Here is a 27,052-nt window from a genome sequence, read left to right as displayed (position 1 = left end):
AACTGTAGTAATTAAGAAAAGCTTATTAAAGGGACATGAAAATGAGACCTCCAGTTTTTTTCCCCCTTCAGTCTGAAAAGTTTGTTTTCGATTTAAAGGTATTGGAATCAATGAAGTCTTAAATTCATGCTCATATAGACATTTAGCATCAGCCCTGATGAACAACCCTTTTTTCCTATTTGCTGCCTCTTGAGTTTCCTAATTTTGACTAAAGTTGTATAATCATCTTTAATTACTTTTATTAATACACATTTAGCTTTCCTCACTTTGTGTGAAAAGTGAAAATATACATTTTACAGTAACGTTGAGACTTTTACACGTCTAATAGCTCACCAACCAGAACTAAACCTGAACCTGCATTTTTCGAGTTGAACTCCTTTGCAGCACTGTTTGGTCAAAGTCAAAACTTCGACTGTATCTGAATTTCCTGTTTTTCATCCTTGACTTCAGAGGCAGCAGTAGGTTAAAGTTCAGGTTCTAAAGGTGTCACAGTCGCTGCTGCGTTGTGGCTAACTCTACAACTGTAAGGTCAATCTTATGTCTGTGTTTAAACTGTGACTCGCTCACGTGTGTGTTTGGGGCTGGGGAAGGGGGGATATGACCTAACGGAGAATACATTCGGAGCGCCGTTCCTTCCCAACATGAGAGCGCAAGCTGCACTGGAGTAAGCCCTTTCTAGAGTTGCATCTCCTAAAAACGTTAACAGATCAAAAACCAACAAAAACAGACAAGCCAAAATAGAGTTTACAAAGGAAAATAGAGAATTCATCTTTTCATTGACATTAAAATATATCCGGTCTATACATCTGTAATGAAAGAGTCAGCATTCACATCGGGCAGAACAGTCCCTGCTCATAAGCCAGGAAGCCACAAATAAAGTGCCAAGCAACGAGTGGACAAACCATTGCGCAAAAACAGACAGAAAAAAAAAACAACAGGAATACACTGAACCTGACATGATAGGCAAACGACATAAAACGACCAAATCTGATGTCTGAGAACACACACGTCACTTCAGCAAAGCTGCACCAAAGTCCTGTACAGAGCATGGGATAAGGATCTGCTTCATGTGATGTGTCTATCATGTCATGCGGTCGACGGATCATTTAAAGTCCACATAATGCAAACAACCAGTGCCCGTGCTAATCTGCAATCAACGCAAGACATAACCTGCTTCCATTTTCGAACCAAAGCAAACCAGGCGGTGCAGAGGCGAGAAGCACCCTGTGAGATGCTCTGGTACAGGAAGAGAAAGAGTCAAGAACGAGCAACAGTGAGAAAGACTCAGCTGAGGTGCAGAGAGTGAGAGAGAGAGAGAAGCCTGGAAACCAAAAAGCTCAGGGTCATTTGGCAACAGGCAAGACACTGCCAAAGAAAATACATTCTTTTATCATTTGTGAAGTTACCGTAATACAGAGACGGAGGTAACAGGAGTCAGGAATTCAGCGTCGCACAAAACAAACCCATACATGCATCCCCCCCCTTTGAACTTAAGCTGCGTCTTACACAAATCAAACCTGCAGAGCAATAGTAGACCTTCATTGAGAGAGGTTTTGACCGTCAGTAAAGTCATGCATTTTGTTTCAGGTATAGCATTATTATGTACAAGGTCAGGATGACGGAAAGGCTCAACCCACTGGCATTGATGGCAAAGCAACGCTAACAATTGGCCGACACACAATACTTTTAATAAGGGATAAAAAGCCTCTGGAAACATCGATGCACTTGTCTCTCTGTAAAGTGCCTACATCTCTGGGCCTCTTTGTTTTGTTTAAAGCCAATTTCTGAGCGTTCTATCAGTCTTAAACAAGTTTGGGATCAGGTCCTTTAAGAATAGAGGCAAAGAATTTGTTTCTTGTGCAGCAACTTCACAAGGAAAGAATCCACTGCTTCAGAGGCAGAGATGCATTCAGTGACTTAAAGAAAAGAAAAAGCAGAGTGTGTGACTTACAGAGAAAACAGTGTGGAAACATAAAAGAAAAGAAACAAAAACACCTCATTTCAAAAGAAAGCTGGATTTATGCTTTTCAGGTGTAGAATGAATATGAATTTACTTGATTGTCATAGCACCACTGCAAAACTCGTCATACACTCGTAATCTCGTCTTCTCTGGCATCAGTTCGCTAAAATCTACAGCACAGATGCATCTTAATCTCTGAATACTAATTTGTCCAAGAGCTGAGAGAGAAAACCGAGCTGTGCGATTGTTATGTGAAAGTCTACAGAGCCCTTGAAATCCTTCTCTCTTCATCATCATCATCAGCATCAGCAGCATCATGCCGGCACACAATATTTTAGATGACACCAGAAAGCTATCACAGAACGCTGCACCGTTGTTTGGACATCATAATAAAAAGAATAATAACGACAGTGAGTTTGCACTGGACACGGCGTCTTTATATATTAATTAGCCTCCCATCCACAGTAATTTCAAACCTCCATCTGCACCTTTGTTTCCATGACTACACCGTTTCTGAAATATAAATCCAGCTTAACTCCTGGAATGTTATGCACAAAGAAAAAAATACACTAAATGAAAAGAAAATGAAAATAAAAAATGTCAGGAGCTGGATTTTTACCTTGAAGGGTAAATGTTTTTGTCTCATTTGCATAGGAATCACAACCATGGATGGAAAGAAAGAGAAAGAGAGAGAGAGTACAGCAAACAGCAAACATGTCAACTTAAACCTAATGTACAACCGTGGAGGTGCAGAGCGACCCAAACATGATTCCTTTTCGGGGGGGGGGGGGGGGGGTTACGTGAGTAAATGGTTAAGCACATCTGTACACAAACATTACAACATACCAAACATGATCCCACAGACCTGCACACGACTCTCAGGGAAACTCTTGACAAAAGGCTGAGACGGATTAAAATCTCACATGGTTTGTTTCTCTACACACACACACACACACACACAGAGAGAGAGATAATTAAGAGTATATACATAAGTTCCAGTGCGATGTGAGTGAACATTATTCACTTAAAGCTGCTCTCGGTGAAATACTGTAAATCATCTCGGGAGTAATCCACACAAAGCAGCCGTGCTCTCCGTTTGTCATCAGTAACACTGAATAGAAATAAAATTGCATAAAATACTTTAAAATATATAAATACACTTATCTTTTTTGGCCTTTTAGTACAACGTAAATGTTTTATTTTATTTTTTTAGCTCTGATAAAAATATGCCTATAATCATAAACTCTGAAGAATGAATTGCATGAATACCATTTAAAGGCTGTGACGCGTTCACACTGTTTCCTACGGTTGTTCTCCATGACGACTGTGGCAAAGGTCACTAAGCGTTTTTGTAAGAGCTTCCCTGTCAAGGAGCAAAAAGCCTCCCCATAATTGCACTACCTTTCAATCACGCAAAAACCATCCTTTGATATATATATTTTTTGTTTGCTTTTTCTATTTTGTTTTTTGCCCCACTTTAAAAAACATCAACAATTTGGGTATAAATTGTACCGCTACAAAATACAGTACATGGATTTGTCAAACCTTACACAACATAATCACAAATATCACTGATCAAAAGTGACGTTCCTTTTCAAATACAAGAAAAATTTTACAATAAGGTACGAAAATACGTTGTCACGTCAGACACTTAAGTGGAACAGCAGGAACACTCATGTAAGGCAAAATCAGGTGATTTCACAGTGACGACTTTTGGAGATTTAAAAACAGACCACTTCAGTCTGAATGTGTATTGGCTCTTCACTGGCAATAAATCAATTCCTTTTTTTATTATTTTTTTTAATGCGTTTCTCCTGCTTTCCAGTTCAATAGAAATACCTGATTATTTTCTGAGAAAAACGTTAATTTAAGGTAATTAAAACAGACCCCATCATCACTGGAAACTACAACGCTTGGATTTGACCGCCGGGCTACAGCATGACAACGTCGACTGCGCGTCCCTACATCAGAGAATGGCACATCGAACACCAAAGAGCAACTATGGGGAGATTTTGCACTCCTTCATTAACCAAGTAGTTTAACAAAGACATTTATAAATATGTTGGTACTTAATAAATAGACACAAACCACATGAGTGCAAATTTACACTATGCTTACAGAGAGCATTTTGGCATCAAATTGAAATTATTAAATAGAATATAAAATCTTGAACCAAAATAAATAAATAAATAAATAAATAAATTAGAACATGTACACACATAAAGCATCAAAATATACAGTACATGATGAAAATAACTTTTGGTTGTCAAAAATAAAGCTTTGAGTGTGAAATAGAAGCTGTTACAGCATAAAGGGAAAAACCAATTCATCAGATCAGCCAAAAGGTTTAGCCCAATGTCCTAGCAGCTTCCTGCTACTAGCAAATATAAAACCAAAAAACAAACGTGGATATGAAAAGGAAAAAAAAAACATTGTCAAATGTGCATTTTCTTTTCTTTTTTTTTGGAATATATGTGGCATGTAATGGTACACTGTAAACACAGCAGGCTAGCGAAAGCGCTGAGCGACCAATCTCATACAAATTGACAGCGAGGCCATTCCCCAGCAAGCCACTGGACGTCTTATTCCCTGCTGTCTGTTGGTGGTGCGTCATTTCAGAGAGCTTCACGGAGACGAGGGCGAGGTCAGACAGCTGGACAGCCATGCAACAAGGAGAGGGTTCTTCCCGCCCTTTGCTTCTCTCTGTTCACAAGTTAGTGTGTGGGTTTCTTTCTTCTTCTTCTTCTCCTTCTTCTTGGCCACATTCAGCCTCATATGTTACAGCCTGTCCATTCTGAACGTGTCCTCGGTGGCGGAGTCGGCGAGCACCATATCGGGGTCATTGAGCATGTGCAGTCCGTCGAGGGTGAGCGGGTCAATCTTCAGCTCGTCCAGAGGAAACTGAGAGTCTGCGTCGAAGCTGACGTCTCCGACACCGGCCAGAGAGTTGGTTAGCTCTTTGGAGAGGCTCGGAGGAGACTCACCTGTGACTGAGTGATGCAACATAAAAGACACGACATCCAGGAAAGATCAGGCAGGTTTCACATTTCATATACGTTCAAACTATACTCCAGCTGCAGTGTGTACATTCTGTTGACGTTGTTATTCTGCGTTTGTGAGGTCTTAATCAGGCTCTGTCCAACAGTACTATCAGACCTGTCCGAGGAAGCAAGTGTACAGTGCAGTAGCAGGGGAAATTAGTTATTTTAAGCAGTAGAATTTACCTTTGAATCTTTCCTGGGTGCTTCTTTGTGTTTTTGTCACACACTGACCTGTTTGCAGTTGTCACACTTCACTAGCACAATGCTGCTGTTGCCTCCATGTGTACCGACATAAATCCCTTCCTGTGTGCAGTGCTGGAATATCACTGGAAGACACGAAATCTAAACACTGCTATACTGAGAAACACAGAAGGAGTCATGTGGAGCTTATCAACTCGATCAGTGTTGCAGAAGCGTTTTCCTAGCATAAAGCACTGACGTTTCTATCAATCACCACAGTTTATATTTAAATAACTGCGAGTTATTGAACGTTACCAGGTTTTGTTCCTTGTAACACTGATAAAACTGTCCAATGGTCAGTGGGTCCAATGGAGCAACAAGTAAGAATGGATTGAAAATGACGCATTAGGATTATGAACTCTAAAAATATTGCATTTACTTTTATATAAACCTGATTAACCTGTATAATTGTATGCAGCGTCACTGCATTATGTCTAAAGCCAACAGTAGAGCTGAAACAATTAATCGATTACTAAATTAATCGTCAACTATTTTGATAAATCGGTTTGAAGCTTTGTTCATCATTAAGAGAAGATTGCTGATTGTTTTAGCTTCTTAAATGTGAATATTTTTCTTTGTTTCTTTGCTCCATATATCAAAGAAATGATCAATTCAAACTGAATCCTTTTGGTTTGTGGACAAAACAAGACTTTCCATCGTCATTTCCAGGTTTGAAAAACACTGATCAACTTTTAACATTTTATGAACTAAACGATTAATCGACAGATAAATTGATTATGAAAATAATCGTTAGTTGCAGGTCTAGCCAACAGTAAACTATAAACTAAATAGATTATCACAAATTATTATATGAAGGGGCTAATTCCATGATGGGTAACAAGCCAAACTTACAACAATGTGTCGTGCAGCTAAGGTGAAGGTATGTGATGCGTTTACAACCCAGTAAATTGAAAAGCAGCTGCAGTTTTTTCCACCTTCTATGACCAAATAGCTGAAAATGATTTAAAGGAAAAGCAGCGCAAAATTCCTTCTGAGTGGAACAAGGTAAAAGTGTATCTGATGGGCTAACTGCTGTGGCTACCTGTTAGGATGATGTTGGGGATGTTGCCGTGGCTACTGTAGCCGAGCTGCTGAGAGTCCTGTAAGCTGCTCCCAGTGAGACCCATCATGGCCGCCTGTGTATAGTTGAGGGTGGAGCACTGGTTATAAAGGCCGGTGGAGCTGATGGGGGTCTCGATCATGTTGAACTGCTCCAGCTGGAAACCAGAGAGAAACAACGTTGCGTAAAAAAGGTAAAGAAAACATGTGTCACTGCTCTTTACTGTTGCTGCGTTCTGTGTCACCTGGTGAGAAAGTGCATTGGTCTGCCTCGATGACAACTGCTGATCATAGAAGGAGTCGCCAAATATACTGCCCACCACGGGGATGTGCTGGAGGAGAGAGGTCAAGCACATTTCAGAACAACTGGAAACGAAGCAGCTGCATGACAAACGCACACAAAAATTAGCCACAAGGCAAATTGTCCGGGCCCCGCAAGCATGGAAGAACAGAAAACACAAGCAAACAAAAGTGTCAGACTGAGCAGTGACCAAAGCAAATGGTTTTGTGATCAGAGCTGTTGTGGTCAAGAGACAAAAAAAACAACTCAGATACAGAACTTAAGTATGAACATGACATGGTTGTTTGTTATTTTCATTTGCGATGAGGAGACAACAGTGCAGGGATGTTCTGACCACGACAGCCCTATTCATGAAGACACCAACACAAATCTTCTGCTGTACAGGTTTGGGAAGTAATAATAATTATAATATTATTATGTGTTTGCTTTACCGACAATAAGATCGAAACTGATCAGAGCACAATTAATCTATGTTATCATCTCAAACACTTGCATCTGCTTCATGACTTGTGGTTTCACCATGTTCAGCAATACATCCAGGTATTGAGTTTGTGTTTTTCTATTTTTGTATCAATAGACAAGCGTTTGAGATTATTTGGAAGGGTCTTTTATTTCCCCCTTAATGCAGTCAGTCTTTTCAAAACCTGCATCCCATATCTCTACAATGAAAGGAAGAAAAAATTACAGATTTCTCCCTTTAAAATACTCTTGCAATGAAAAAGTGGCACTCAGAATCAACACCAAGTGACTGGAGGTGATTTCATAGAGTCATTGATTTGATGATGGCGTTGCACCTTGAATAACAAAAGAAAGTGTATTTTTAAACACATGATACTGTTTTTCCCCTCATTCCTGACATTTTTTTGTTATTTGATGATGAAATAAAGCTTGATATTAATCCTCCCTAAAAGGAGGCAGCAACAGCAATTTGTATTTGTGTAAATACAAGTGACTCAAAGAGTGGTCCTCTAGTGACAGTGAAAGAATAAAAAAGAATGACTGTGAGATGTGAGGAAGAATAACACAATCACATGAAAAATGTATGTTTTCTGTCTTCTGTGTGAGTGCTGAATGAAACCAGGATATGAGAATATATTGACTAGCCACTAGGGGGCAAACATAACTCTAATTAATAATGAGTGGGAGTTTACGGAAATTACATTTAAACAAAAATAGCAGCTTAACCTGAAAATATCTATTGATTTAGTTTGAAAAAGTGGGAGAACATGTTTACATTCAATGTTTCTCTGCATTATAATGAAGGTTTTTGACAAGATCAAACGTGTTTCAATTCATGTAAGTTTACCTGCAGGACTTAGTGAAAGCTCATGTTATGTGTTTTGCTCACAAAGAGGAAGAATAAACAGGATCGAGGGGAAGTCACAATAGCAGAAATATGGCAGTCAGTACAAATAATACTGAAAGTAAACCTACAACCAAAGTGCATATACACACACAATAAAATTGCAAGTGTGCAAACACACAGTATTGAATTTCCCTATAACTCTACAGCTCATGTGTCAGGAAACAGACCATGTAAAATGACCTTTGACCACAGTTTTAATGTTTAGATCAAATTTGAGAGAGAAAACAACACTCTGTACATGTTTCTAACTAAAAACAGAGCTGTTTATGCACAGGTGTGGCAGAAACAAGTCCTTGTGTGAACAATAGAGCTGAGAAAGAAGCAGCAGATCAGCAGTGCAGTGAATTCAGACACGGTGGTGAAAAAAAAAAAGTCAAAATGTTGAAGATTTACCCAGTCACTATTTTTACTTTTTAGTGAATGAACATTCCTCACAAGCCGCTGTACTGCACATCCACAGCATCCACAATACAAATTTGGCTTGGGTTGCCGGTTCAAGCCCCTGCCAGGTCAAGGGCTGGGGTACCCCTGAGCAAAGCAATCAATCCCCATTGCTCACTGTTAATATGACACTCTAAATTAAATTGACCCACAGAGGGAGCTACATCTAGTGTACTCCTTATGCCAGTCCAAAGCCCGGAAAAAAGGGAGGCTGGCGTGAGGAAGCATCCGGCATAAAAAAATATTTGATCTGCAAATCAAAATTGTGGATCATCCACTGTGGCCCCTAGTGTACCTACACAGGTACAATGGTTATTTGTAGTGCTGCTCTTCTCGTTTAATAAACAGACCGCTCCAGTTCGACTGTAGGTGCGTTAATGCCGCTTAACGAGCTAATGCAGCTAACGGAGCGAACTGGTAAACGGTGCCTGGACTCCGGTTTCGCGTCTTTTTCCGGTCAGTCGTCATGGAAACATGTCATGCGTTAACCTAGTGCCCAGCACTAAAAAATATGTAGTAGGGATGTAACCTCACACCTCTTGGCATATTACTACACCTCACCAGAAAAGAAGAGAGATTCAGTCAACTCTCTGTGCTGCTCAAACTTCAAGCCTTCGTTGCATGAACATTTTCACAGTAAAAATGGTCAGGGCCTCCATCAACAAATATATTATGGCAAAAGTTGTCATGCACACAGTAAATGGTGACAGTGGTGATGAAAAAAATGAGTTATGCAGCTGCTGAAACCATGAGTGTTTAACTGCTGATACAGAGAAAACGAAAAGCAGCCCGACTCATTGACAATTAGCCCCCCCGCCGCCCCCGGTGCAAAGCCCTTCCCCAAACAGCAGCTAGCTCGGTGGGTGGGCCCTTACTTGAGGCGAGCCGCCAGGGGAGAAGCCTTGATTGGAGACTGGGGAGGTTGGAGACTGAGTGGCTGGTGAGCCAGTCTGATTGCGGTACTGTTGGAGGGAAGAGGATTAGCTAGAACTAAGCATCAGTGCCTGTCACACACAAATCTCAATGTGTGCATGAGCGAAGAAGCTGCTCAGCATGTGTAATGTGTATTAAAGGAAGGTGAGAAATAAAACCAATCACTATAAACATTGGGAAAACTTCCGAGGCTGGCCAGAAAATAAGGAAATGACTGCAGGATAGAAACACCTGTTGCTTCTATGTTAGTTAAATGTGTGTATTTGTTTCTCATGAGCTTAAATCAGCCAATACGCTTTTAAAGAATGCACACATTAAATCATATTCATCATATTCACCCAAAATAATTTGGTAGATAGTTCAGTTTTTTTTTTTTTTTTTTTAATTATGGTTGCATGAGTTATTGACATAGCATTAACACTGACCTGCTCAAACTAATAACATGGCTGCCATCAGGGAAAGAAAGGTCTATGATATCAAGATTATGTTATCTGCTTTATCTCGCCATTAAACATCCATTTCTGTCTGGAAACTGGTTTGTAAAGCTCAAAAGGGACACAGGAGCTGCTGCCTTAATGGTTGTGCCACTTAAATCTGAATAAAGGATTTCAAACACCACATTTAAGTATCACATTTAAATCGATGGAGACAGGAGTATCAACAACCCCTGTGTTTCATGATGTAAAATGTGTGGATTTTCTCTAAGAGTTTGGTGCGATGAGAGTGACTGTCTGGGTCCTAGGCCGAGCTGGGGGAAGTCAGTGTTGATTATTTTCTCAATACATCATACAACCACACTTAAAAAAAACCCTGAACTATCGCTTTAACCTAAAGGCTGAGAAAATTGCAAAATGTGGACGCAATAATTTTAAGGACAACTAATACAATTATCTTGAGGGTAAAGAAGTGTTTCTTTTAAGGGGAGTTATTCAAAAGATGATAATAATGCCCAAGTCCTGTAACATATGCAGGGATAATTACTAAGATGTTTTCTGGAAAGAGGAATAAAGTAAGACAATGAATAGAAGCTTCAGATTTAGCAAAATATGGTTGCAGTCATTTCACAAGGTTAACATTAAACATGGCTTCTTACCGAACTCACACCGATGCTGGTGGTTGTCTGACTCTGGCTGTCTGGGGAGGAGCTGCTGGCAGTGGCGGTGGATGTACCAGTGGAGGCTGGAGGTGTGAAAGTGATGAGCTGGATGCCCTGTGACAAGGCCTGCTGCTGCTTCTGCAGGTCGCTGAGCAGCTGAGCCTGAGCCTGAGCCGTCAACTGACTGAACAGTGGATATTGGGAAAGTTGCTGCTCCAAGGTCATCAACTCTGTTGGTATGGCCTGAAGAAAACACATGTGAGTGGGTAAGTGAGTTACAAAAGTGCTTACAAAATTTTCAGAATTAGTTCAGCTGGGATTGACACCCACTAAAAGTGGATGTTTCTGGAACCAAGGATCAAGTTGTCAACTTGAGTGGTGGTCCCCAGATGTGGTGATATTGCGTTGTGTGATTATTCATAGAGCATCAATTTTTGGACATCAACAGTTCCCACTCTTGACTACATAAGCCTTCTCCCACTGTGGGAATAGAGTCACAGCATTATGTCGCAGCAGCTCTTTCATCCTTGTCTGTCTGTTGCCCCGTCCCTCTCTGTCTCATTTGCTCTGTGATTAGGAGTTTTTTCATCGGTTCACTCTGGCTCAAACAAGTATTGTAGGGATGGCCATCACACACATTCATTCATCTTCATTGTCCTTGTGTGCAACTTAAGCAATTGTCCTTTCTGAGTCAAAGTGCTGAGTTTGAGCCTTCTACTCTTGTAACAACACCACCCAGACCAAAACTTAAAAGTGAGCTCAGCAGATGCTTACCTGTGTGATGTTAACAGGCGAGGACAGGGTGGGTGAGAACTGCTGCGTTGACTGTTGGAGGTGGAGGTCAGATGAGAGGGTGAGGGGCACCACAGGAGGTTGCCGGCGCTGTCCTATCGCAGTCATGGTAGGTTGGGATGAGGTGGGAATCCCTGAGAAGTAAAAACAAACTAAGGCTGAAATGTACTGAAATGCGTGGAATGTGTATCAGTCAACTCGCGTCATGTTTCTGAAGAGACACTTAAAAACAAAGTTAGTTTTTAGGTTTTTCTTAGGTCACACTGGTGTGACAAACTATTGTTATTCCGTACATCTGCAAAGGAGTGTTGTCTATGTTAACACTTGTCTGCACTAATTCAGCACATGTGGAAGCAACAGCAACATTGCACTAGTAAAGTGAGATGGTTGCAAACATGTTGTAGAAATTTCAGGAGTAAACTGTACTGCTCAAAAAACCCAGTCATTCCACAGCTTGCCAGGATCAAAGGTTCTCAAGCCCCAACCTCACCACCTAATAATAAATAAGATAAAATTTGTTACCGTGGCTGGCTGCGCTGATGCCCAGGTGGGTTAGGTTGGTGGTCAGGCTGCCTGTGCTGTTGGATGAGCTGAGCGAGGGAAAGGCCACGGTGTCTTCAGGGTCCAGTGGTGTGGACAGTGGAGGCGGGAACTGAATGTTGGTCAGATCTGGCAATGAACCACCAGTGTTGTGTGCACCTGGGAGCACGGAGGGGTTCAACTCCTGGTCTGGTGATGGGAATATACTAAAAAAAAAAAATCAGTCAGGAGAAATGTTTAGTACTTTTTCTATGACAGAAAAAAATACATAGACTTACTGACGTGAGACACCTATTTCATGTCTTTAAATGTGGCCATTTGTGAAATATCTAATGCCACCTACTTGATTCCAGGGACATCACATGCATTGGGCTTTGATGCATCATCCTAAGAACAAAATGTAGATATGAGCTGTGTATCGTAAATCATAACAACTGTCCACTTTGTAGCCCCTCCCTTACCCATCAGTACCTTCTCATCATTCCACAACTGTTCCTGTACATCCTCGTCAGCATTAGCGTCGGAATTCTCCATCCCAGGCACTGTTAGCAGCAGTACTAATTAGTAAAACAGCAAGACACAATTGCTTGCTGAGACAAAACACATAACAATTCAAATCAGTGCAAGAAGTGAGTCATCGATATCCCACCCAGTCATGCAGAGTAGGGTGTTGTGCACTAGATCCCCGCATCTCTAAAAATAGCAAGGTGACCAGATAGTATGAGTGGATGCCAGGTAATCTTGGCTTCATTGTGGCAGAGCATCACACACAAAAAAGACATAATCCATAGATAATCAGTGAATTATTGATCCTCCTACCTAGATTGTCATGAGTCAGCTTTCATTCAGAGATGTGACTTTATTCTACAGTCACACATTACAGCTGTGTTTTCTATGCTGCACTAAATGCTGGGGCAGGGCTTTGTGGTAGATCAGTGTTGGTTTACTCCATAAATATTTAATACTAAGTCTTCAGATCCATTTTTGTCAACAACCCCTTTGGTTGCTTTGCTGCCTGCACGAGTACACATTAATAAATAAAAGCAAGCAGCTTCGCGTCCTTGTAACAGGATCTTGTGTTACCTCGTTTCGGCTGCAGCTCCTGTGAACCCCCTGCGAACACGTCCTGGGGCTTCGGATTCATAGTGCTCTGATGTAAGGCAGAGTCTGAGTTTGTCCTGCGTGATCAGAGGTTAGAGCAAAAAATGTGTGTCAATTTACGGCATCATATGCATAACCAGAAACTACAGCAACTCTTGGAAACACCATCATTACCAGTATTCTGCATTTTTATTAATCGAGTTTTAAAGTTTTGTTTGGACAAAGACTTGGAATTTGTTGTCGAGCTGTGTTTGTTTTAGTGAAGTAGCCATTGCTTTGTACGAAAAGACTAGGGGAAGTTACCTACCTTCGCCAGCTAGTGTCTGGTGGTGGGGAGAGGTAAACTGAGCTGTAAGGACAGCTGTCAATGTGAATTTAGTTAAGGCAAATGATACAGACGAGATGTAAAATGGATCTGGGCTAATCCATTCTTTTGCGCTTTATGGCTGATTCACCTGATAGAGCTGATACATACACACAAGTAATCCTGCAATTTAATTACTCTGAAAATGGCTATGGGTATTGATGATTCCAATTCCCAAGGTCCAGAACTAAGGCTACAAACTGTACCATCTCTCTAATCTTGTGTATCATTAATATATTAATGTTTACATATGACCACATAGTGCAACTCCACCACAGTACAGTTATAAGTGTTTATTCAACTTCAAAACTTCAAAAGTTGATCAAATTCATAATATCCAGCCTAAAAGCTCACATAGTTTGACATAATTACCATTTTGTCCAGCACAGGGTACAGCAAGTGCAGCTTAACCTGTATCTATGCACTCTTTGCTCATCAATAGAAGACAACAGTGACGATATGTTGCTATCCCTTGACAATGGAGGACATAAAATATTAAACTGTCCTCCTGAGCGGACAACCACACCAAAGCATGTGATAAGTGGTGTGTGGACGGATCTTTGGCTCTACATCAGAGATGTTGTAGCCATGTGAGAGATGTATGCAGAGGATAGAGAGGAAATGTATTAAAATCAAAAGGACTTTATAAAAAAATGTCAGATCTTTCAAATGAAGACAGAGATGAATCAGGAAATCAATTTTCTGAACCCAGCTCTACTTGAGTCGGTGTCTTTTATCTAATAGTGGAGCAGATTTCTGGGAATAATCACCGTCTCATATCACAACATTCACTAACAAGCTCTCAAATTCACCTCACTAAGATGATAAACGATCATCACCCACATCTAATGTTTTGTCATGTTTAATACAGATAAATCACTAGCCTCACTCCAAACTAAGTTGGTTACTTTCCTTACTTCTATCAGCTATGTTAATCACGTTTCATCCACCTGGCTGCCATAAATAAACTGTTATTGCTTGAAGATGCTCCCACATAGAAACATTTTGTCCAAAGTTCTGGTGTATTGTCAAGTATATCTGTCAATCACTGTCCACTGTGTTTGTGTCTGTGAGCATTAATAATAGCAACACTGCACATGGAGGATGGAGTAAAGCTAACTGAAATCATCTCAGATGCCTAAATGTTAAAATTGAACTCGCAGACAATTGTCACAAGTGTCAAACCAGATTAAGGTGCAAGTCTTACTGTGATAAAGGCAAATCGGAGGCAAAGCATTTACAAGATAATTGAAAACATTTCACCACCACACCATTTGAAACAAAGGATATTTGGCGTCCGTGTTTATCGACCGACAGCGGCCGGCGGTGAGGAGATGTGATGCGGTTTCGGTCACGGTAAACACGCTCCACCAGCCCGTGGTGCCTGGTTGTTCGACTGGTATCCAACACCGAGTTCTACAGTGAACACATGAGGTGAATGAGGATAGGAAAACCAATTAACCTACGTCACAAAAATGTGTCTTAGGATAAATGGTGCAAATGTGTTCTTTTCTGAATGAGTCAAGCCATGGGCCCCCATACTGGTGCTTGAGTTGGCAAATGTATTTAAAGATGGAAAGCCATGACAAGCAATGGTAAACTTTAAAATTTAGGAACCAAATGGCAAAATGGCATATCCTGTAAAACTTCTATACAACTTCCTGTACCAAAACAAAACCTAGTCACACCTTTACTGCCCTCATAAGTTAAGATGATCCTGTAGACTTTCTTTAAAAAGGAGTCATTGTTTTGAGCCAATCTTTCACCAACACTACAGGTATCTGCATCCTTTGCATGTCCAACAGCTAAGAAAGGTACACTGGTCAAGAACAAACCTTTGATTTACCAGCCGAGAGGCTAAGGGCTCACCTGAAAAGGCAGGTCAATGTTGCCATTTCCAATCTGATTGACATTGGGCAGTGAGCCTCCATAGTACTGTCCACGATTCTGCCCTAGTTGCAAATACTGGGTCTTCTGTAACTGCAGCTGTGCAAAGTAAAATTGCATGAAAGCATGAGTGAATGATCGTTCTGATTCACAACAAAAGTGATGCTAAAATGAAAAAAAAGCCCTTAAGTCCACAGTGGTGAAATGAACAGTCACTGAAATCCATTAAATGACGGACGAGAACACAATGAGACAGGCAGATGTGGCCATTTCATGATCAACCAAGAGGCAGACAACATCTTTAAAAAGTCACATCATCTGATGTGAATGACACCTGACTGACAGCTGGTGTTATTACAAACAGACTCTCCATGTAACACATCTGGCTATTACATCAGCCACACATCGGCGTACAAACGTCACTCACAGAAGTCATGTATGTTATTACAAAAACACTATGATGGAAGGCCTCCTTCAACAATAATGAAATGTGGCGAGGTTGGTCTGACCAAATGCAATGGGTTGATGTTTGGATGGCAACAAATACAAATCTGGCAGAGACCACAAATCAGAGAAGCTAATTTATTCTCCATGCATTAAATGACAGAACAGCTCAGGTCACTGATGCAGTATTTGGTGACTAGTTAGTGGGCATCATTTCCAGCAACAGGGCCGACAAGTGGCCCAAACGTTTCCTGGTACCAAGACATTCCTTCTTTGGTAAAATAAGCTGAAACAATTCCTTGATTAAATAGAAGATCTGACAAAAATGTTTATAACAGATCATTGTTTCAGCTATTAAGTCTTGTTTAAGCTTAAACAAAATTAAATTGTGTGAACGTACATTATCTATAATCAGATTTAAATTATAACAGGCATTTGTTGTTATGACAGAGGGCTGCTGGAAATATCTACTGATTCATTTAAATAAGGATTATAATGTATTTTAAAATTAAAGCAGCTCGTTTTTACAATTGCCCAAAACAGAACACTACAACACACAGGACTCAGTAGAATAATTATCTGAATAACCAATCATTTCAGCTGTAAGTTGTTTAGGATAATAATTACATTTCATGTTCTCAATGAGGTGGAGCAGTAACTTAAATTGGTGGAGTCATTAGCTATTTTGATTACAACCAAATTAGTGTCATTTTCCAAAGAGTATAGAGGGAAAATGTAGTTGCTAAAACGTCATCAAAGATGACTATTTATGCAGTCACACATAACTATAAACCTTATATATTTGGTCGGGGACTGTTGAAGGACAAAGCAAGATAGTACAACTTGCTGGGCTGTTACAGTGTGTAATAGTGTGACATTGTATACATTTTGAATTATAACTAATAATAGTAATGTACATATAATAATAATAATAATAATAATGATAATAATTTGGATAATAGAATATGCATTTTTACATCAGTCAACATTGATAAATCTCGTGACAAATGTCACATTGAATAGAGAGATTTTTGCACTTGAGGGAAGATTAAGGCAACCTGCAAAGAGTGGTTTTTCACACTAGATTGGACAAAAACATCTGTTAAACACATATTTCACACATCTAGGGTACATTCAATGTGTATCAGCAAGTGTGTGTGTGCAATGTAATTGGTAGTTGATTAATAGCCCTAGTTGATGTTCTGCTACACTGAACAAAATTGTACCACACACATAATATGTATATCTTTATGTACATATTAGGTCTGAAACAATTACTCGATTAATCGATTATTCATTGATTACTAAATGAATCGTCAACTATTTTGATAATTGATTAATTGGTCCGAGTGTTTTTAAGGAATTAAAGCAAGTTTTTGATTTTCCAGCTTCTTAAATGTGAATATTTTCTGGTTTCTTTGCTCTATACAAAGAAATCATTCAAACTGAATAATTTTTGGGCAGGACAACAAGACATTTGAGAACAGCATCTTTTCCAGGTTTGAGAAACACTGATTTTATGGACCAAACAATTACTCGAGAAAATAATCGACAGATTAATTGATTATGAAATGAATCGTTAGTTACAGCCCTAATACATATATACACATATAAAATCAATCATCTGCTGCAGCCCTTGTGATAAACAGCTCTTTGACAGTTGAGGGGATGTTGTCAAAGTTAGCTTGACTAAACATTAATTCATTCATTCATTCATTCACCACCAACATAACTGTTATAGTGCTAATAAAGAAGGAACGTGAGAGCATTAACTGGCAGTCTACAATGTACAGGCTAAACTCTGAGCTAACGGTTGTAAGTCGCTTGTCGTGAAGAAACGTTTACACGTCAGTCGACTGTTTGCGGATGAAATGTCATCTAGCACAGGTGTACATCACTCAGACTAGCTAAGCCACAGACGTTATTATTGTTTTAGCATTGTGAACAAGGCCAGGGTGTTGTTAGAAAGCACAGTTTGCACCGACGCTGCTGCTAATGATGCTAATGATGCGGGCGTTTAATATTTACTTTAGCTATTCCAGCATCCCAGTGTTAATATTTATCTCCGCAGCGTTGGTTAGAAGGGGAGGTGGGGAAGGGGGGGTTAAAAAAAAACAAAAAAACAGCGCTGCAACAGAATGGACACAGCCGAGGTGTGGTGGTCTTACCCGGGCAGCTCTGGTGATGTTTAGGTCCTTCATGACTTCTTCGAACGCGGCTGTCTCCTCCGCCTGCTTCTGATTATGCAAAGCGATTTTTTCGCTAAATTTGCGAGGATTGTTAGAGGACGCCATTTTTCCCCCTCTTCTTCTCAATGGAATGTTACGCTACGCACTACGCCGGGACCTCGCTCGTCATCACGCACGGTCTGTTTAAAATAAATAAAATAAATAAAGAACTACAAATGATAATATATATATACATTAGCTTTTAACTCATACAGCATGTGTAATGCTCGAGCATGCGCTGAACAAACCTTTTTCACAGCAATTATTGCTCATGGCAGGACAAACATGTCATTTTTTTTTTTTTTTTTTTAATCAGCATCATTAATTAGGATTAAGTTGTTGTTCATGTGTATGTCACTAAATACTTGACACTTAAACTTGTAGAAGCAGTTTTTATGTTTTTTTTTATGTTTTTGAAATATTATATTGAACTAGTAATTTTTGCACACACTCAATTAGTAATGGTGAATTTGACACTCACACAAGCCTTGCTCAGTGGCACCTCAGCCATTGGCCTATCCCAGGATTTGAACTGGCAACCCAGTTGGCCACAGGCTTCCCAATAAAATTGTGATGCAAAATAATAATAATAATGATAATAATAATAATAACCTCATTAGATAGATAGATAGATAGATAGATAGATAGATAGATAGATAGATAGATAGATAGATAGATAGATAGATAGATAGATCCATGCAACCTAATGATCAATGGCCTTTGGCGGAGTTTAGGCAAGTGTGCACTGTGAAATCAGAGTATCAGTTCTCTCTGTTTTATATAATTGTAATATACATTATTTTTCAAGTAGGTCAGACTTATAAAAGTAAATTTCAAGTATTTGAGATGTATTATTATCGTTATTTTTGTATACTGGGCCACCATTTTTAATGAAGGAAATGATCTGCAGATTAACATGATAGTTACAGTCTCAATAGAAGTAAGTATATTCTTTTCTCTAAATACATACTTATCAAGCTCTTTCTTTCTTATATAATTTTGTATTGCAAGGCAATGTCTTGATGTGCAAATACATAGTCAAAATAGGAAAAACAAAAGTGCCAGAGGGATAATTTTAAAAATATGATATAGCTTTAATAAAGGATGCAGATAAAGCTACACAAATGTTTACATTCCCCTTTGACTGCAAGTCATTTCCTTTATATTGCACTTCAACAATACACACTTTCACAGGTAGAGCAGGACAAAGACACACAAAGGCAAACAGGTGACAGTAGAACACTTAACAAGGAAATAACAAGAACGTTCAGCTTGCGTCTTCCTTATTTACACATTAAGTACATTAACAACTTCCGCAGCAAAACCAGATGTCTTATAAATTCTATGCTGTGGAAAAAGTGCAAAAATTGAGTCAAATGACAACACAAGCTAGTATCAGCTGAGACAAATGTGTCCTGGATGCGTCTTGTCTAGTTCCCCCCAAAAGACGACAACACTAGCATCAGTTTTAAATGTTAGGTTACATGGACAACAGCATGTTCAGAATGGAATACAACGTGACTCACAACAGCAACACACACAGACATTAGAGTGGAGTCACATGAAACATTTATGTAGCTGCCTACAGTAGCTTGTGGTGTTGAGGTGGAGGTTGTCAGCTCAGGAAAAAAAACGAGGGCAGTAGCAATTAAAGTCAAACAAACAAAAACATTAAAAATGTGATAAATTTAGTTGAGATATGGTAACAAAAATTGTGCATTGATATGTGCTTTGGCGATTATCGCCTTGAACGAGATATGCAAATTAGAGCTGAAACGATTAATCGAAGAATCGATTATTAATCGATTACTAAATTAATCGCCAACTATTTTGATAATCGGTTTGAAGCTTTTTTCATTTTTAGCTTCTTAAATGTGAACATTTCATTAAAACTGAATCATTTTGGTTTGTGAACAAAATAAGACATTCGAGAACATCATAATTTCCAGCTTTGACAAACACTGATCAACGTTTTTTTAACATTTTCAGACATTTTATGGACCAAACAATTCATCGATTAATCAAGAAAATAATCGACAGATTAATCGATTACAAAAATAATCGCTAGTTGCAGCTCTAATGAAAATATAATAAGATAAGATTGTTTGTCATCTTGACAACAAAATGAAAAATAAATCACACTAACGTAGGGCTGCAACAATTATTCAATGAATGGATTATTAATCAAAGAAGGTACATTCATTGTCAACTATTTTGATAACACACTAATCAGTTTGAGTGTTTTCTGATTTTTCAGCTTCTTAAATGTGAATATGATCTGGTTTCTTTGCTTCACATAACAAAGAAATCCAAATAAACAAAAACAAAAGACATTAGAGAACATAACTTTGTAAAAAAAGGATCAACATTTTTCATTTTACGGCCGAAACAAGTACTCGATTAATCGAGAAAATTATTGACAGGTTAATCGATTACGAAAATAATCTTTAGTTACAGCCCTGCACTAATAACACAGAAACATTATGTTTGAGTCTTTGCACAGCAAATCCATCCATTATCTACCGATTTATCCTCCACCTAGACGGTCGCGGCGGGTGCTGTGCCTATCTCAGCTGACATGGGGCAAAAGGCGGGGTGCAGCCTGGACAGGTCGCCAGTCCATCTACAAACAACCATTCACTCTCGCGTTCATGTAATTCCACTTGTTTTTGGACTGTGGGAGGAAACTGTAGCACCCAGAGAAAGTCCACACACACACACACACACACACACAAAGACACCACCCAAACTACACACAGAAAGGCCCTCGGTCAAAGCCAGATTTGAACTAGTGCCCTTCTTGTTGTGAGGAAGCAGCACGAGCCGTGCTGTAACACTTTTAACATTGGTTATAAATTAGTTTAGTAATAGTTGTGTCATGAAATGTTTTGTGTTCAAAATGTCACTGGTGCTTTTTCTGGAAGGCAGAGAGTATTTTTCTATTTTCCTGAAAGGAGAGTGTAAAAAAATAATTATATTTACATCATTTAACTAAAAATCATTACACTCAATGAATTTAAAGTCTTGATTCAATAGCTTATTTCTGTATCATAAAATTGTCCAACATAAAAAGTTTTCCTTTTTTAATAAGGTCTGCCTATTGATTAATATAAAACAAGAGAAGAAAATAATATGCAACTGCTGCAAAGTAGTCTTCCAGTTTCTTAAATGCACACCCATACACATGCACATACATTATGTTCACAACTTGTGATGACCCAAAGGTTGGCAGACAGAGCACATGTAATAGAAACCTTCACAGTTAGCATTGTGTGGCATTTTGTGGAAGTATGACTGTTGAACAAGCAATGCCAGCTAAAGACTCCGGGAAGTGCAGATCCCGCTCCCACTCATCTGTCTCAGTGTTGTACACCTGCACGATGCTTGTGACGTTGTCCAGGTGCCAGTTGTATCCTCCAACGACGAAGATCTTTCTGTCCAGTAGGCAGCAGCCTGCCTCAGACTGCCCGACTCTCATGGGGCTGACAGTGGTCCACTGGTCATACTCTGGAATGTAATACTCGACAGCCAGGACATCAAAACAGCGGTCCTCGTGGTCCACATGGTCCATGCGACCACCCAGAGCATACACCCGATCCCTAGTGCTGATCATTGTATGCAACACTCTCGGTTCATTCATGGGAGCTCTAAATTCCCACTGATCTGACAGTGGATCATAATAGTGAAGAGTTTTCTTGTCATCCAGTGAGACGCCGTAACCCCCGGAAATATACAGTTTTTCTCGGCAGGGAGTTCCTGCGTGACCCCAAATCCTGCGTTTTAATGGCTCCACGTAAATCCACTCATTCTTCTTCGGACAGTAACATTCCACAGATGACAAACTGCCGGATCCATTGCGCCCACCAGTGGCATATAGCTGGCCATGCAACACGTTGAGCTGAAACTGAATACGGGCCTCCTGCATGGACTGGATGCGTAGCCACTGGCTCATGTGTGGGTCATAGCGGAAACAGCTGTCCACTGCTCCCTCACCGCTGCGGTACTGAAAGTGTTGTCCACCAACAATGTACACAAAGTTGTCAAGAATGGCCACACAAGCGTGGCTACATGCTGTGTCCATCTCTGTCAGCTCTTTGAACTGGCGGGAAGTGATGTCGGGGAGATAATACATCTTGGTGCTCACTGTGCGGTCGTTATCTGTATACGGCGTGCCACCAAAGGTGATGAGTGATATGACATCAGAACGAACGAGTGTCCGTAAGGACTGCATCTCATGCTGTCGGAAGGGAAGGATCTGGTAATTGAAGGCCTCAAGGAGATACTGGCGGCACAGCACATCCTCCACCATTATATCCACTGTCTGAACGCTGTCCACCAGCTCCGATGAGCGCATTAGTGGGAAGCGGACATGGCAGAGGACATTGCTGGCTTGAGCCCGGCGAGCCTTGTCGTACTGGAGCCACCTGATGGCGGCGTGGAAGAGATCGATCTCACTGCAGCTCCTCACTTTGTTGCTCTGCAGGAAGAAGATGAGGCGCTCCATGGGAATGTGCAGGAAATCCTCCTCCTCAGCAATCTGGAGGAAGTGACGAAAGGTGAAGGCATCCACAGACTCCTTTAGGGAAGACAGACTGAAGGTGGTGGCCATCTGGCCGATATGCAAGCAAGTCTCCACACTCATCGCAGACTTAAGGAACTCCTCGCAGAGCTCAATGACAGGGACCATCTGAAGAAACACAGCTGCTCCGAGGACATCCTGAATACAGTCCAGGTCTAATGTGACTTCGGCACTGTAGGCAAAGTCGATTATATGTTTTAGCCCACGCGCTGACAAACCCCTCAGTTCGATGGTGTCTTGCTTTGACTCCCGCATTCCTCCAGTAAACATTGCCCTGAAGCACAAAAAAGGCCGGAGGATACATGAGTGTTTTACAGTAATTGCAAGTTAAAAGCATTTGTTTTCACTGTATATTTTGTTTAAGGACTGGTGTACAACATAGGAGATTTTGTTTTCTTTTAGGTAGAATTTCTGCATTAAATATCTTGAGTTTTGTATTTTGTTTACTTATTTTGTAAGATTCTCATATTCCTCCCACTACTCCCAACTAAAGCTGAGCTTTGAGTGGAGCTGATCTATGAATTGCAGCTTGCGCTAACAATGCACTCTGCATAAATATCTCTGGATAAGGATGTCTCACTAAGTGCTTCTAATTTAAAATGTAAATGGACATTGGAAAGCCCTATGATTTCACTAACCTGAAGTAATCACTACAAGCAGCCAGCACAGCTCTGTGGACCTGGAAGCGCTCCTCATTGATGGCCAGCACAACGTCAAGTAGTTGTCCCTGCGCTCGCAAGACGGACAAGCCCTGAAGGAGGATGGCACTGTGGCTCTGAGCTGAGAAAGTACAGCGCAGGATGCTATTCTTGTTAACCATACTGAAAAAGACAAAAAAAAGGCTTTGTCACATCAGTGGATCAAAGATTTACAATCTTCAAAAAAGCACATGCTTCTACACGGTGTTACATGTTGATCAAATGTGAAAATATGTAATTTTCACAGGTCAGTGTCTGTTATTCCAAATCACATCGTCATCAAAGTCATGTTTTCCTATTTGAGGTATTGATTTGCACTTGAGGGCCACCGTATGCACTACAACTTTAAGTGACCTCAGTAAAAACTGAATGAAAATCCACTGAAGCATCTGCCTGTATAATACATACAGATCCAAAAACACTGTTCAAGTGAACAATCATTTCAGATACAACAGTGCTCTTATACCTCCACATATTTCCTTTTTGTGTCTCCGTGCTTTTCCATCCTCCTGCTGCAAAACAACTAACAATAATAAAAACTCACATTTAAAGAAGGAGAAATATCCAAGAAGCTGAATTATGGACAGAATGTAAATGTGCATACATGCATCCAATGCCCAGATAATAAATCAACCAGGTCTAAGTAATCCGCACTCATTGGAAAAGATAATTATTTAAAACATGCTGACAAACACAAGTTTGTTTTTCGATCTTGGTCACAGTATCCACAACAGACATTTTTACTTTGTGGGAGAACCCCAGGTGCCATTTACTGATAACAGCAGCTCTGTTATAGTCCAATGTTCCAGTGTGGCTGCAGAAACAGCACCAGGACCCTGGAACTAAATGGAATTTACTTATTATTATTACTTAACATTATTTTTTTTATTATTATTACACCTGTGCTTTTAATGTGACACATGTCCCATGGAAGATAGAAAGTTCTGCAAGTAGGTTTTAAAAAATATACAATCGTGAGACCTTGTGTTTATTAGTGGGAGACTATTGGACTCTCAATAAACAATATCAGTATACTCGGTCTCATATATCCAGTAATGGTCAGACTCTAATCAGGACTGACACCAGTGTGTTGCTTCAGATTTAGGGCTGAACAACTTTGAATAAATATCTAAATGCAATTATTTTGACTGAAATTGCGATATGATTTGTACACGATATTAGAGGGAATGGTATTTTTTACATAATTGTTCTCAAAAATTGAAAAACACATTTAAAATGCAAAAAAAATTTCTGTAGAATATGATAAGGAGGTTAGAACAATATGTCATCTAAAAATTGTATTTCGATGTGCATTTTAGCTCTAATAAATATTGCGTCTCTTGCGATTGGAACATTGCAGTCAGCAACATTGTGATTTTATTGAAATTTCGATCTACTTTAGATTAGATCAAGTCAGCAGTTATGGAGTCCTCCTATTTGCCATGTGTAACTCCACATAGCACAGAATAGAATAACACAAGAAGCTTTAAATGAGAGGATTAGTTGACAGAAATAGCAATTGGCAACTATAAATTTTACCTTAATTTAGCCAAGAAAACAAACTGAGATAAGGAGCTTCTTTCAGACAAAGATTAAAAGCCTTGAGGTTTTAATAACCTCAAACTGCAGCTGCTCTTAGTCACATTGACTCAATTTCTCAGAGTTAGCAAAAATAAGCTATTTAAAAAAATTAATAATTAAAGTATAATGAAAATTAACATACGTTCTATTAAAATACCACATTTTGCAATGAATGACATTAAAAAATAAAAAACTAACTTTCTCCCACAACTCTTTTGTGACATTTTTTGTGGATGAATTGGTCAATAATAAACAACTGCACTGTGCAGTCTGGTGGTTTATTACTGCAGGAAGATCAACTTTAAGCTCGGTTGCATCGCCTTTACGAACAAAGTACCGTATTGTTTTAGCCATGGAGGTAAACATGAACGTGTTCGTGTTGGTTAACTGCTCTGAATGGCCAATATTTACATCCGTCCGATGTCGGGGGCCTGGTCAGAGCCTCGGTGATTCCTGGTGTGACGCCGCGGCGCCGGGACAGTCCAGCGGGTTCAGAGTAGGGCTGCAGCCCCGGAGCCGTTACATCCACAGTGAACACCGACAGAGCTGTTCAGCAGCGCGGGCACAAGCACATCCTCTCTCCGCTTCACTCACCTGCTCTGCGACGGTTTCAAGGCGAAATCCCCGCCGTCCGACTCCGCCATGTTCGAGCACAGAGCCGCTCGCATCGGGCATTTTCAGGACTGGTTGTGTTGGGACAAGGTCAACGGCACCACTGACCCGTCCATTGTTGTGGTGAGTGTGGACACCGCCTGGTGTTGAAGCACAGACAGAGAGCAGCCGTGTGTCTGTGCTCCAGACAGTGATGACCTCTCCATACCTACCGGCTGTTTACCTGTACTCCCCCTGCACTGACAGTGTCTGACCACTGAGAGGCGCTACTGTGACATAAACCATCCGGCTGGGGGCCAATGAATGAGTTTCTAGTGTATTTATTTCAAAAAAAAAAAAAAAAAAAAATCTCTCTTGATATGGACGTATAAATAGTTTACAATATAAAGTTTTTTTGATACAAAATCAATATATTACACATATAAACACCCCCCCCCCCCCACACACACACACACCCACATAAATAAATCATCAACTTGGTATTAATTGGCAGTGGGGGCCATAAGTCCAGGGTGTCCTGATCCCAACACAGTAAATGATTGACTGTATGTAACAAATTTGCGACTCATCCTTTATAAAAGCTATCGATTTTAAAATATACATAATTTACATGTATAACAACATATAAGAAATACATATCTACTTATAATTATGACTGCAGCTCTTGTATGACCACATGACTCAAGGAGAAACTCCTTCAGCTTGACCCAGTTATGTTTATCCATTTTTTTGTTGTAGCCAGGGCCGGCCCAAGCCTCCATGGGGCCCTAAGCAAAATTTGATTTTGGGGCCCTCTGTTACTGCCAATAATAATGATTATTGATCATTAACACACACCTACTATACAAAAGATATTCTACATATTCTACTCAGTCACGAATAAGAATACACTTGTAAAACTAAATGTGAGAACTTTTTGTTGCATGGACGCAGACACCAGGTTTGCAAACTTACAGAAAAATCTTTCAATTAATATTTGGCTAAATCAGCAACTCCCCCTACTGGCGACACAGAGAATCAATACATAAAACCAAACGGTTTGTAAATAAAATATTAAGATATTACGATCTGAAAATCAAAAAATGCGCACAATCTTTGGGGGGGGAATCAACATACACTCCTGTAATACAAAGATTTGACTTTTATATGTAAAAAAAACCACAGCATTAAATAAAATAAACAAATAAATATCAAACAAATACTTCAATAATAATGTAAATCAACAGGCACCCGGAACAAGGTTATAAAAATGGTTTATAAATAAAATGTAAAGTTAAATAATCACATCTGACAACTATGTAAAAACTGTGAAAAAGCCTTGTTAAAAATGGGGATAAAAATTCGAAATAAATTACAGCAATCCAAACTTTTTTAATTTTTTTTTGTTAATTACTCTTGGGGGCCCTCTAGTGGTCACGGGGCCCTAAGCAATGGCTTAGTTTGCTTATGCCTTGGGCCGGTCCTGGTTGTAGCTCTATCTTCTTGGCATCTTGATTGACATCAGACAAGCAGCTCTGTGGCAATGGCCCGCCTCCTTTTTTACACAGTCATTGGATCAGATGAATACTTTCACAAAAACATCAGTATAGTCGAATAAAATGTGGGACATTGTCTCAATATGAGGGATGTGGGATATGCTGTGTCCTCCTCAGGCCTACTTTAACCTGTTTGCAGACGTCTCGCTTTATCACCATAATGTTTCCGTTGTCTACTTAATCTAACCAAGTCACCAGTCCATCACAGAGCCAACATATAAAGCCAAACAACCATTCACATTCATGTAATTCTA

At 39.9% G+C, this 27,052-nt stretch overlaps 2 protein-coding genes across 2 annotated transcripts; both read right to left on the bottom strand.

Annotated features, from left to right (window-relative positions):
* Positions 1 to 909: 909 nt before the first annotated feature.
* Positions 910 to 17,879, bottom strand: crtc1b (CREB regulated transcription coactivator 1b). The gene is made up of 14 exons (XM_083887852.1): positions 17,734 to 17,879; positions 15,104 to 15,220; positions 14,525 to 14,650; positions 13,178 to 13,239; positions 12,853 to 12,947; positions 12,241 to 12,326; positions 12,113 to 12,156; positions 11,752 to 11,975; positions 11,212 to 11,363; positions 10,435 to 10,680; positions 9,284 to 9,370; positions 6,546 to 6,632; positions 6,284 to 6,458; positions 910 to 4,950 (listed from the first exon to the last, which is right to left on the bottom strand). Exons 1-14 carry the CDS (start codon positions 17,857 to 17,859, stop codon positions 4,739 to 4,741), a joined length of 1,839 nt encoding a protein of 612 aa, XP_083743978.1. The 5' UTR covers positions 17,860 to 17,879; the 3' UTR covers positions 910 to 4,738.
* A 3,176-nt stretch (positions 17,880 to 21,055) lies between these two features.
* Positions 21,056 to 23,159, bottom strand: klhl26 (kelch-like family member 26; the record flags this gene model as incomplete). The annotated part of the gene is made up of 2 exons (XM_083887791.1): positions 23,011 to 23,159; positions 21,056 to 22,646 (listed from the first exon to the last, which is right to left on the bottom strand). Exon 2 carries the CDS (start codon positions 22,640 to 22,642, stop codon positions 21,056 to 21,058), a length of 1,587 nt encoding a protein of 528 aa, XP_083743917.1. The 5' UTR covers positions 22,643 to 22,646; positions 23,011 to 23,159.
* Positions 23,160 to 27,052: the final 3,893 nt, after the last annotated feature.

Source organism: Microchirus variegatus (assembly GCF_963457635.1).
Source record: "Microchirus variegatus genome assembly, chromosome: 4".
NCBI classification, from domain to species: domain Eukaryota; kingdom Metazoa; phylum Chordata; class Actinopteri; order Pleuronectiformes; family Soleidae; genus Microchirus; species Microchirus variegatus.
This window is presented reverse-complemented; position numbering and strand designations above follow the sequence as displayed.